At 43.1% G+C, this 13,032-nt stretch overlaps 1 protein-coding gene across 2 annotated transcripts in view; it reads left to right on the plus strand.

The window, feature by feature from the left end:
• LOC139418078 (ligase III, DNA, ATP-dependent) overlaps positions 1–13,032 on the plus strand; it is a 26,406-nt gene continuing 13,374 nt past the window's right edge. For both annotated transcript variants that reach the window (XR_011635269.1, XM_071167252.1), the window contains exons 1-14: positions 1–185; positions 596–1,162; positions 1,388–1,516; positions 1,710–1,919; positions 2,057–2,208; positions 2,476–2,642; positions 2,848–2,925; positions 3,089–3,257; positions 7,430–7,585; positions 7,927–8,058; positions 8,246–8,325; positions 8,790–8,877; positions 10,443–10,520; positions 11,009–11,132. Coding sequence is in view for 1 of the 2 variants with exons in the window: in XM_071167252.1 (XP_071023353.1) it covers positions 616–1,162; positions 1,388–1,516; positions 1,710–1,919; positions 2,057–2,208; positions 2,476–2,642; positions 2,848–2,925; positions 3,089–3,257; positions 7,430–7,585; positions 7,927–8,058; positions 8,246–8,325; positions 8,790–8,877; positions 10,443–10,520; positions 11,009–11,132 (2,110 nt within the window). In the remaining variant the exon portion in view is untranslated. The remainder of the gene's footprint in view (positions 186–595; positions 1,163–1,387; positions 1,517–1,709; positions 1,920–2,056; positions 2,209–2,475; positions 2,643–2,847; positions 2,926–3,088; positions 3,258–7,429; positions 7,586–7,926; positions 8,059–8,245; positions 8,326–8,789; positions 8,878–10,442; positions 10,521–11,008; positions 11,133–13,032) is intronic.

Below are 13,032 nucleotides of genomic sequence, written 5' to 3' on the forward strand. Positions count from 1 at the left end.
ACATGCGCAAAACCCAGAAAACGCAGGCGAACAAAGAGGAAGCGTGGTAGCTAGCTAGGACTTAAAGGGAACTGAGTGTTGCCTTTTCAATGACTGTGTAGCCTATAGCTAGCTGCTAACTAGTTTAAGCGAACCGCTTTTGTAATATGTAAGCTAATGAGCCTCCTCCCCCACTTTAAACCAAGGTAAATAACATGTCTGAGCCCATTTTGAACCTTACCACATTTGGTTAAAGTTAGCTTAAAGCTAACGTTAGCTAGGTAGCAACCAGTTAGCCAATGACTGCAATCGTGTACACGTAACGAGTTTTAGCGAGTTGTCATACTTCTAGCTTGCTACGGTTAAGTGTTCTTGTGAAACGTTCATTACTTTAGGGAGTAATACGCTACTCCATACATACTATATGGCGTTGTCTGGACAGCATCTCCATTTCCATACACGAACTAGCTTTTCTGGGTTTGTTATTAGCTAGCTAGCTGGCTAATCGCCAAAAGCGGGGGGTGGGGGTAGCTAGCTATATTCCAGGCAGATAGTTGGCTATTATCTATACTGCAATGCATCGTTGTGAATAACCTTTAACCTTTTTACATTTTAGATATCACCAAACCATATTGGATGCAGAGATTCTGTATTTCATTGGCACTTAAGACTGTCGACAATATACATTTTGGGAAACTGTGCAGGTGTCAACCCACCTGGAAACTGTTTGTCGCTTATCCCTTATCTGCAAACTTCCAAATTCTACCCCATTGTAGGGGCATCCTCCCCTATCCCTTGGACTGCCATCAGTGCACCCAGCCCCCTTGGAATCGCAGTCTTTCACTAGATTCCAATTTCAAGGTTTGCTGGCGTCACTATTGTACTAACCAGACAGACATGGCTGAACAGAGATACTGTGTGGAGTATGCCAAACGTGGCACTGCGGGATGTAAGAAGTGTAAGGACAAAATCATGAAGGGCTTGACCCGCATCGGGAAGATTGTGCCTAACCCGTTCAGTGAGTCTGCCGGGGAGATGAAGGAGTGGTACCATGTGAAGTGTATCTTTGAGAAGCTGGAGCGGGCCCGGGCCACCACTAAGAAGATCGAGGACATCACAGACCTGGAGGGCTGGGAGGAGCTGCAGGATGAGGACAAGGAGCTCATCAACAAACTTGTTGGAGGTACAATGTTTATATACTTCCTTCAATATAGCAAGATTAAGTTCCAAATACCGAAATGAAATGTTTTTTGTAATGCATATACTGACCGACTCATAGGATGCATGTCATGGCACTCAAGTGTGTGTTGTTCACCATGGAAGAAAATATTGATAATAATAAAGTCTTTAAACTTTTCTTGTCATGTTAATTGAGACGCCATTTAAGAACTCGTTCATTCTCTTTCAGACTTGATGGCCAAAGCTAACACGAGCCCAAAGAAGAAGGTGCAAGCCAAGCTGAACAACAGTGGTCAGCTATCAGCTCCGCCTGCTGACCCTTCTCTGAATGCACCACGGAAGTTCTCTGGCTTCACAGGTGAGAGGGTATTCCAGTGGATGGATCAACCAGTGTGTGTGCACATCTGAAAACTAGCTAGTCCTGCTACAGAAGTGCAAATGTTTGTTATCAGTTTCAAAACTATTTTCATCTGTCCATTCCACCAGAACATAACCCTGCTGTATTATCTCATCTTAATTTTTTTCAATCATATTGTCCTTTTTCCAATCAGCTACTAAGGCTGGGAGCTCAAGCAGCCCAGGCCCATCCCCAGCCAAACCCAACCAGGGCAGTCCTCTTTCCGCACAGCTCTGTGACCCCAAACACAAGGATAGCCTGCTCCGGGAGTTCCGCAAGCTCTGTGCCATGGTGGCAGACAAGAATAGCTACAATGTCAAGACACAGATCATTCACGACTTCCTGAAGAAAGGCTCAGGGGGAGGTGTGTGTGTGCGCGTTCGTAGCTTAATTCATGTTGTAAATTGTACTGCATTGAATGTTGTCCTAAAATGTTGTTTTTTAAGTAGGCAAGTAGAATTACTGAAATACCTCATTTTCTTTTTCTCTTCTCCCTACTAGATAAATTCAAGGGAGATGTGTACCTGACGGTGAAGTTGCTTCTCCCAGGGGTGGTGAAGAGTGTGTACAACCTCAACGACAAACAGATAGTCAAGCTCTTCAGCCGCATCTTCAACTGCAACCAGGAGGAGATGGTGCGAGATCTGGAACAGGTCAGTGTTTGTTGAGTCCAGAACATGACAGTCAGTGCTTCTGACAAGTTATTCAGATTCATGTTCATTGTGCTAAGATTGTCCTCTTATATGACATCTCACATTGCATACACAAAACACAGCTGGGAACAAACACTAGTACATAGTCAGACATAAATGGTAGGTTATGCTGAGTAGGCGCTTTCACAACATACAGCCCATGTGGTCCCAGAATTGGGGGTTTCAGGACTGACGTGTATTGAGTATATCTTTATTCTGGGCGTACAGGGGGATGTGTCGGAGACAGTGAGGATGTTTTTTGAAGAATGCAAGTCTTTCCCACCGGCCGCCAAGAGTCTGCTCACGATTCAGGAAGTGGATGCGTCCCTTACCCGTCTGGCCCAGTTAACCAAGGAGGATGAACAGCAGAAAGAGCTAGAGGACATATCCAAAAAGTAAAAAAAACAAAACAATGTAGACCTATACTGTACTTAATGATTTGACATCTTAAAATTCCTAGTAATTCAGTGTCTGTCCACAATTCCTACTGCACCAACATATTATGCATCAAAAGACTAAGGGACAGAGTCAACTTCTGAATATAATCAAATTATATAACTGCAGCCAAACTCACACAAGTCAACCCTGTCTTTGTTGCAGATGTACCGGCAATGACCTGAAATGCATCATCAGACTCATTAAGCATGATCTAAAGATGAACTCTGGAGCTAAGCATGTGTAAGTCACCTTAGATTTACTCCTAACCTGACACGACAACATTAAAACTCTATGCTACAACTTCTAAACCTAATATGCTAGAGCTTTCAAAGCATACATGAACTTTGAAACTTATTGCAGTATATTTAAACCCCCTTCTCAATCAAATGTATCTTATGAACAGCTTGGATGCAGTGGACCCGAATGCCTACGACGCTTTCAAGGCCTCCCGTAACCTAGGGGACGTGATAGAGCGCGTGCTGAGGAACCAGCAGGACGCCACCAACGGCTCAGGCCCCAGGAAGCTCCTCACTATTGAAGCCTCCCTCATGACCCCAGTGCAGCCTATGCTGGTGAGCTCACACACATACTCACACATGCTCTCACACACACAGATGCACACATACACTAAGCAGACATGCACACACTTGCCCTCTGCATACATACTCGCCCTGTACACATGAACTTGACACACAAACAAACTCACTCTGACATACACTTAGTCAGTACACACACCTGCTACTGAATGTATACACTGACACGGTGACTGAGTTCATCAGGAAGTGCATAGAAGTCCGTTTTGACTATTACAACCTACCCGAATCAGAAACTGTGGATAGATGGCAGCATTCGCGCAAACCATCGCATTTAACCATGGCAAGGTGACTGGGAATATGGTTGAATACAAACAGTGTAGTTATTCCCTCCAAAGGCAATCAAACAGGCAAAATGTCAGAACAGAGACAAAGTGGAGTTGTAATTCAACGGCTCAGACATGAGATGTATGTGGCAGGGTCTACAGACAATCACGGATTACAAAGGGAAAACCAGACACCGTCTTGCTCCCGGACGAGCTAAACACCTTTGCCTGCTTTGAGGATAACACAGTGCCACCGACGCTGCCCGCTCCCAAGTACAGTTGGTTCTCCGTGGCCGACGTCCTCGTCCCTAGTCGCGTTTACGGACATATTCAATCTCTGCCTATCCCAGTCTGCTGTCCCCACTTGCTTCAAGATGGACACCATTGTTCCTGTACCCAAGAAAGCAAAGGTAACCGAAGTAAATGACTATCGCCCCATAGCACTCACTTCTGTCGCTAATTGCTTTGAGGCTAGTTTACGATCATGTCACATCTACCTTACCTGACACCCTAGACCCATTTCAATATGCATACCGCCCCAATAGATCCACAGATAATGCAATCACCATCATACTGCCCTATCCCATCTGGACAAGAGGAATACCTATGTAAGAATGCTGTTAATTGACTATAGCTCAGCATTCAACACCATAGTACTCTCCAAGCTTATCATTAAGCTTGAGGCCCTGGGTCTGAACCCGCCCTCTGCCACTGGGTCCTGGACTTCCTGAAGGGTGCCCATGACTGCTTAGCCACTCATGCCTCCTACTCAATGGTCAAGTTTGCAGACGACACAACAGTTGTAGGCCTGATTACCAACAATGAGACGGCTTACAGGGAGGAGGTGAAGGCAGTTGTGCCAGGAAAATAACCTCTCCCTCAACGTTAACAAAACAAAGGACTTCAGGAGACAGCAGAGCGAGCATTTCCCTATCCACATTGACGGGACAGCAGTGGAGAAGGTGAAAAGCTTTTTCAAAAAGTTAATCGGCGTACACATCACTGACAATCTGAAATGGTCCACCCACACAGACAGTGTGGTGAAGAAAGTGCAACCTTAGGAGGCTGAAGAAATTCAACTTGGCCTGAAGACCCTCACAAACTTTTACAGATGCACAATTGAGAGCATTCTGTCGGACCCTTTCACCGCCTGGTATGGCAACTGCACTGCCTGCAACCGCAGGGCTCTCCAGAGGGTGGTGCGGTCTGCCCAATGTATCACCGGGTGCACACTGCCTGCCCTCCAAGACACCTACAGCGTCTCAGGAAGGAAAAAAAAAATATATATATATATATATAATCAAGGACATCAACCACTAGAGCCATGGCCTGTTCACCCCACTACCATGCAGAAGGCGAGGTCAGTACAGATGCATCAAAGCTGGGACTGAGAGACTGAAAAACATCTATCTCAAGGCCATCAGATAGCCATCACTAGCTGGCTACCACCCGGTTACTTAACCCTGCACCTTAGAGGCTGCTGCCCTATATAGACATGGAATCACTGGTCACTTTAATGTTTACATAATGCCTTAATTAATATGTATATACTGTATTATACTGTATTTTAGTCCATGCCACTCCGACATTGCTCGTCCTAATAAATTTGATATTTCTTAACTCTTCTTTTTACTTTAAATTTATGTGTGTTGTGAATTGTTAGATATTACTGCACTGTTGGAGCTAGGAACACAAGCATTTCCCTACACCCGCAAAAGCATATGCTAATATGCTAAATTACCAATAACGTGATTTGATGGGCTCATTTAACTGTTTCAGCTGGTTTAGAAAGGGATTCTGTGATCAGAAAAACAGAATATTCCCAAGACCAATTGACTACAACTGAGAGATCTGCATAACAGAGAATGAATTCTGAATGAGAATTTGTTTTTGGTTGATCTTATGCGATTTCGCAAGCCATGCTGTACGCAAGTCACTTCAGACACAACGTGTATACACAGCAGAAATATGAATGGAATTTAAATGTATCCTCGCAGTAAAATTGTATGTTCTGTCACATTTGAAGCATGCTACATCCAGCATACCAAGTACAGAACAGTAAATATGAACAACTAGGGCACTTTCCAACCCAATACAGTATTACTTTAATGTATTTTGCCCCAAGGTGAGTGGGTTATCATCCCTCAACTAAATGTTAACAAAGGTCTGCTTCAGTGTATTAGGTTCCTCTTAAACACTGAAGCAGACCTACAGTAAGACCAGGGTCAGACGTACCTCCCAACCAGGGGCCATATGTACACTGCATTTGGAAAGTATTCAGACCCCTTCACATTGTTACGTTACCGCCTTATTCTAAAATGGATTCATATAATTATTTCCCCCATCAATCTACACACAATGCCCCATAATGACAAAGAGAAAACAGGTTTTTATAAATGTTTGCTAATTTATAAAATGAATACATTATTTACATAAGTATTCAGACCCTTTGATATGAAACTCAAAATTGAGCTCCGGTATATCCTGTTTCCATTGATCATCCTTGAGGTTTTTCTACAACTTGATTGGAGTCCAACTGTGGTAAATTCAATTGATTGGACATGATTTGGAAAGGCACAAACCTGTCTAAGGTCCCATAGTTAACAGTGCATGTCAGAGCAAAAACCAAGGCATGTGGTCAAAGGTATTGTCCGTAGAGCTCCGAGACAGGATTGTGTCGAGGCAGAGATCTGGGGAAGGGTAACCAAGAACAGTGGCCTCCATCATTCTTAAATGGAAGAAGTTTGGCACAACCAAGCTCTTCCTAGAACTGAGCAATCGGAGGAGAAGGGCCTTAGTCGGGGAGGGTACCAAGAACCCGATGGTCACTCTGACAGAGCTCCCATCAACACAGAGGAAAACCTTCCAGAAGGACAACCATCTCTGCAGCACTCTACCAAAAAGGCACATGACAGCCCGTTTGGAGTTTGCCAAAAGGCACCAAAGGACTCTGACCATGAAAAACAAGATTATCTGGTCTGATGAAGACCAAAACTCTTTGGCTTAAAAGCCAAGTGTCACGTCTGGAAGAAACCAGGTACCACTCATCACCTGGCCAATACCATCCCTACGGTGAATCAGGATCTCAGACTGGTGCAAACGTTCACCTTCCAACAGGACAACGACCCTAAGCACACAGCCAAGTTAATGCAAGAGTGGCTTAGGAACAAGTCTCTGAATGTCCTTGATTGGCCTACCCAGAGCCTGAACTTGAACCAGATCGAACATCTCTGGAGAGACCTGAAAATAGCTTTGCAGCGACACTCCCCATCCAACCTGACAGAGATTGAGAGGTTCTGCAAGAAGAATGGGAGAAACTCCCCAAATACAGGTGTGCCAAGCTTGTAGCATCATACCAAAGAAGACTCGAGGCTGGAATCACTGCCAAAAGTGCTTCAACAAAGTACTGAGGAAAGGGTCTGAGTACTTATATGTTATTTCTTTTTTTTTTAAATGTATACATTTGCAAAAATTTCAACTTGTTTTTGCTTTGTCATTATTGGGTATTGTGTGTCGATTTGTTTTTTTTCCCCCTCATCAATCTAATCCATTTTAGAATAAGGCTGTAACAAAATATGGAAAAGGTGAAGGGGTCTGAATACTTTACGAATGCATTGTACAGTATGTATCAAGTGTCTCAGAGTAGAAGTGCTGATCTTGGATCAGGTCCCCGTGTCCATGTAATCTTATTCTTTGTGATTATAAAAGGCAAAACTGATCTGCACTCCCACTCGGAGACGCTTGATACATACAGACCCAGATTTCCAATGCAGAGACTGCAAACCTAGGAAGAGCTGAATACACTGAAGGCAGACCCAACTATAATTATAGGTTTCCCTAGTCTGATGTATGGGGCTAATACAAGTCACTGGTTCTCCCTCCCAGGCTGAGGCATGCAAGTCCATCCCGTACGCCATGAAGAAGTGCCCCAACGGCATGTACTCTGAAATCAAGTATGACGGCGAGCGTGTCCAGGTCCACAAGAATGGAGACCACTTCAGCTACTTCAGCCGCAGCCTTAAACCTGTGTTGCCACACAAGGTCAGACCACACACACACTGAGAGAAGCTGCATGGTTCAACTCCACCTGAACTCTTTACCGATTCTGGATAAGCAAGTCAGAAAGTGTAAAACAAATCCTCTGTTTGATTACGGTTTTGAGGACTGGGCAGCATAGACCATTTGTTTTTCAAGGCCATCCCTTTCACTGATTCCCCAGACTGCTCCCTAGCCTAGATGTGTCCTCTGTACAACAAGATTAAATGTGTTTGAGCCAAATAAGTGTATCATTCTAAAAAATAAAATAAAAAAGCATTTTCCCCTTCTGATGCCCCTTGGTGTTTTGATGCCTTTCCATATCTAACCCAAAGCCTCTGTTCCAGGTGGCCCATTTTAAAGAGTTCATCCCTCAGGCCTTCGTTGGTGGCAACAGCATGATCCTGGATGCCGAGGTGCTCCTCATCGACACCAATACCAGCAAGCCACTACCCTTCGGGACACTGGGGGTGCACAAGGTGAGCATGCCTGCCAAATGCATCTTTCCACTGACCTCTCTTTGGAGTGTACACTTGTTTGGGTTTGCGGGGCTGTCTGTGTGGGTTGAGGGGGTGTTGGCTGGTGTGTTATGGTAAGGGGGGGCCAGTGTGTGTGATACAGAGCAAGAGTGCGTGTCAGGAGAAATGGTTCTCTCTCCTTTTTTAGAAAGCAGCCTTTGAAGACGCCAAAGTGTGCTTGTTTGTGTTCGACTGCATCTATTTCAACGGCGTGAGTCTGATGGAGAAGTAAGTTTGTCTGTAGTCACTTCTCTCTGTAGATTTACAACACTGAGGCCTGTATTGAATTCACTATGAAATTACATTCACTCATCCTTGAGTTGGCTGAAATAAAAAAAAAAATAACAACTGCATGGACAGTTTACTTGTGTCCACTCAAATCCTATCCCTCCCTATTGTAGAAGCTTTGATGTACTGTATGTTGTGAATATCATGTTCATTGTCTGTCTGCATTCATTTCTGTTTGATCCAGTCCTTTTAATTTTTTATTTATTTTACACACATTCAAAGTTACAGCCTGGGTCATGTTCATTGGGGCTCACCATAGCAAAACCTTGAAACATTTTGCAGTGGAAAAGGAGCTACTCTCTTATTGGAGAAGTTTAGATGGTATCTCCCTCTTTCACTCCATTTTGGAGCATTTTCTTCTGTTACGTGGCTATTTGAACTTAACCGTGCTCTCTTCTCCACAGGCCCCTGTACGAACGAAGGAAGTTCCTCCATGACAACATGGTGGAGGTTCCCAACAGGATCCTGTTCTCCGAGATGAAGCACGTCACTGTATGTAGACCCACGTCATGTCTGAAACTTCTCTTCCTTATGTCTGTCTCCGACGACAACTAAAATCTTGGTTGACCGAGATTTGTTTGTTCTTTCGACCAATTGATTGGTCTAAATTTTTTAACGTGTATTTTTCCCTATATAGACACACTCTGTATTTAATAAAATCAACTATATGTAGGCTACTGGTGCTTTAAGCACACTGATAAAAATAATTAATACACACAAATGACTCGAGGGAGCCAAGATCAAGATAACCCCCTCCTCCAGCTGCTGCTGGCCTTTGCAGATTCTGCTGTTAAGCTCCTGAAGTTGCTGGTAATAGGCTACACCGGGGGTCGGCAACCTTTTCCATTTGGCGTGCCAATTCATCTTACCATTTCTACCGATCTGCGTGCCAGTTTTCATGGAACAGTTTCATTATGTGATTAATCAAAATTCTAGAAGTAACTTTAATTTCCAAATATGTAAAAAATCGCTTACATAAAGCCAAACAAATAAAAACATTGCAGCCTGCAGGTAGACAATAACCTGATTAAAAATAAATATTATATTGCCTATGCAAGGAACTTTAAACATTGTATCAACTTGGTCCCACCTGAAGCTCCTGCTAGTAAACTTGCTACCTGCACCAGTGAGCTCTGGCCAGACACAGCTGTAGGCTATATCGGGTAGGCCTATTTTATGTTCCCACCGGATCAGAGCATAATATTTTTGTGTGATTATCGAAAGAGTGCTGGAAAGATTTTTCAAATAGGCTACTTTGAGGAACTTTTTCAATGGATGTAAAAACAGACTTTGCTTACTTGCTGTTTTGAGGCAAAGAAACAATTACTTTAAGAAGCTCCACAATCAGAAATACTATCAGATCCCCAAATGTGCACATTTAGCCTACATTTGCACACAGGCCAGGTAGCCTAGGCCTACTTCTATGCGTAATCAGGTGTGCATTTCTACTCACCATTGACGGGAGCGCTCCAAACAAAAGACAATTAATACATTGACAACTCTTAAATGGAATGAATAAAACCAAAACTTGTTCCTCACATGTGTAGCCTAGGTTGTGCGGTCCGCAAATAGTGTCCACTCCAACAAAGAGAACAGTAAAAGACTAACAATATATTGAATGCATTAACAGAAATGACCGAAACCAAACAAACTTTGTAGATTAGAAATGATGAGAATTAACGGTAAATGTACTACTGGTGTACTAAGCCCGCAGCCTCCGCAATGGATTAGTCCACTGAGACAGGTGTGAATCAGACAGGTGTCTCTTGTGCCAGATAAAAAAAAAAATATATATATATATATATTTGCAACTACTCTCCTTCAAACGTGTCTTTCGAACTTATAATTAACCAAGCCAATGGATTCTCCCATGTAGCAGAGTGAAACTGGTCACGTGCATTAGGAGACACCGTAGCAAAACATTTTGCAACGGAGAACTAAGACAAATGTTTTAGTTCACATAATACCTCCGTTTCAATCTGTTTCATAACGTTTTTGTGCTGACTGAACATGACCCTGATGTGCTGGTTGTTTGCGTTTACTGTCTTGTCTCACAGAGGGCGGCTGACCTGGCCGAGATGATCACACGGGTCATCAGAGAGGGACTGGAGGGGTTGGTCCTCAAAGACCTCAAGGTGAGACAGAAATAACTTCTAACCCGGCCCAGGAATAACCTCTAGCGCCTACCACCTAGGTAGGTACTTAATGTACATCTGAAAGATATAAGCAATTAAGGCAGCAGCGCCAATTTTGCCCTTCGATTGGCTAGGTGTAATGTTTGCTGTTTTTGCTTATACCTATCCAATCCTCTTAAATCTATTTAAGTGCCGAGGTAGTAGGAGCTAGGGGTTGTTTTTGGATTAGGCCCCTGACTCTACTGTACACATCTTTCCTACCGATAGCCTGTACATCTGGGGGCTTGGGAATGAGCAATTGATGTTATAAGGAACAATGTGAAACAATAAGCCAAGTCTCTATTTTTTTTCTACAGCATTTTTATCTGTGGAAATGGCAAACATGTATTTATTTCTCCTGAATAGAGGGTTGATATAATGTTTTTTAAAAACACTCCCATGTAACAATACACAGATGTGAATTGATCATAATCTGTGTGAATTCAAAGGGCACCTATGAGCCAGGGAAGCGCCACTGGCTGAAGGTAAAAAAGGACTACCTGAATGAGGGAGCAATGGCCGACACAGCAGACCTGGTGGTGCTGGGAGCCTTCTATGGCAAAGGCTCAAACGGTCAGTATACCAGGGTCATATTCATTAGTAAACACCGTAGCACACCGCTTTGTAACATGAACTGTTTGCCCTAAAGACTACAATGTGATACAAACGGTTTCCGTGGTAAAACATTTAGCTATGTTTAGCACTAATTAATACGACGTAATGCTAAAGTAGGCAGTGTTTCCCAACCCTCTCTTAGGACAATCACAATGGACCACATTTTCGTTTTAGCCCTACACTGACACCTGACCTGACTGAGCTAATCAACTTTCTTTCTTTTTTTGTCTGGCAAAAGTGGGTTGCTGTAGAAAAATGACTCGGATCAACCATGATTCTCATTTAATATATACAGTTGAAATAGAAAGTTAACATACACCTTAGCCAAATACATTTAAACATTTTTCACAATTACTGTCTTAGGTCAGTTAGGATCACCACTTTATTTTAAGAATGTGAAATGTCAGAATAATAGTAGAGTGATTTATTTAAGCTTTTATTTCTTTCATCACATTCCTAGTGGGTCAGAAGTTCACATAGATTGCCTTAGCCACTTTAAACTTGGGTCAAACGTTTTGGGTATCCTTCCACAAGCTTTCCACAATAAGTTGGGTGAATTTTGCCCATTCCTCCTGACAGAGCTGGTGTAACTGAGTCAGGTTTGTAGGCCTCCTTGCTCGCACACACTTTTTCAGTCGTGCCCATACATTTTCTATAAGATTGAGGTTAGGGCTTGGTGATGGCCTCTCCAGTACCTTGACTTTGTTGTCCTTATGCCATTTTGCCACAACTTTGGATGTATGCTTGGGGTCATTGTCCATTTGGAAGACCCATTTGCGACCAAGCTTTAACTTCCTGACTGATTGATGTCTTGAGGTGTTGCTTCAATATATCCACATAATTTTCCATTCTCATGATCCCATCTATTTTGTGAAGTGCGCCAGTCCCTCCTGCAGCAAAGCACTCCCACAACATGATGCTGCCACACCTGTGCTTCACGGTTGGGATTGTGTTCTTCAGCTTGCAAGCTTCCCCCTTTTTCCTCCAAACATAACGATGGTCATTATGGCCAAACAGTTATATTTTTGTTTCATCAGACCAGAAGACATTTCTCCAAAAAGTTCAATCTTTGTCCTCATGTGCAGTTGCAAACCGTATTCTGGCTTTTTTATGGCAGTTTTGTAGCAGTGGATGCTGAGTGGCCTTTCAGGTTATGTCGATATAGGACTCGTTTTTACTGTGGCTGTCGATACTTTTGTACCTGTTTCCTCCAGCATCTTCACAATGTCCTTTGCTGCTGCTCTGGGATTGATTTGCACTTTTCGCACCAAAGTACGTTCATCTCTAGGAGACAGAACTCGTCTTCTTCCTGAGCGGTATGACGGCTGCGTGGTCCCATGGTGTTTATACTTGCGTGCAGTTGTTTGTACAGATGAACGTGGTACCTTCAGGCATCTGGAAACCAGACTTGTGTAGGTCCACAATTGTTTTCTGAGGTCTTGGCTGATTTCTTTTGATTTTCCCATGATGTCAAGCAATGAGGCGCTAAGTTTGAAGGTAGGCCTTGAAATACATCCACAGGTACACCTCCAGTTAACTCAAATTGTCAATTAGCTTAGCAGAAGCTTCTAAAGCCATGACATACTTTTCTGGAATTTTCCAGTATGTAAACTTCTGACCCACTGGAAATGAGAGACAGTGAAATAATCTGTCTGTAAACAGAAAAATGACTTGGGTCGTGCACAAAGTAGACATCTTAACCGACTTGCCAAAACTATAGTTTAACAAGAAATTTGTGGAGGGGTTGAAAAACAAGTTTTAAATGACTCCAACCTAAGTGTATGTAAACTTCTGACTTCAACTGTAAATTGAAAAAAAATATTAACGCAACATGCAACAATTTCAAAGGTTTTACAGA

This window comes from Oncorhynchus clarkii, chromosome 10 (genome assembly GCF_045791955.1).
Source record: "Oncorhynchus clarkii lewisi isolate Uvic-CL-2024 chromosome 10, UVic_Ocla_1.0, whole genome shotgun sequence".
In the NCBI taxonomy this organism is placed as follows: Eukaryota; Metazoa; Chordata; class Actinopteri; order Salmoniformes; family Salmonidae; genus Oncorhynchus; species Oncorhynchus clarkii.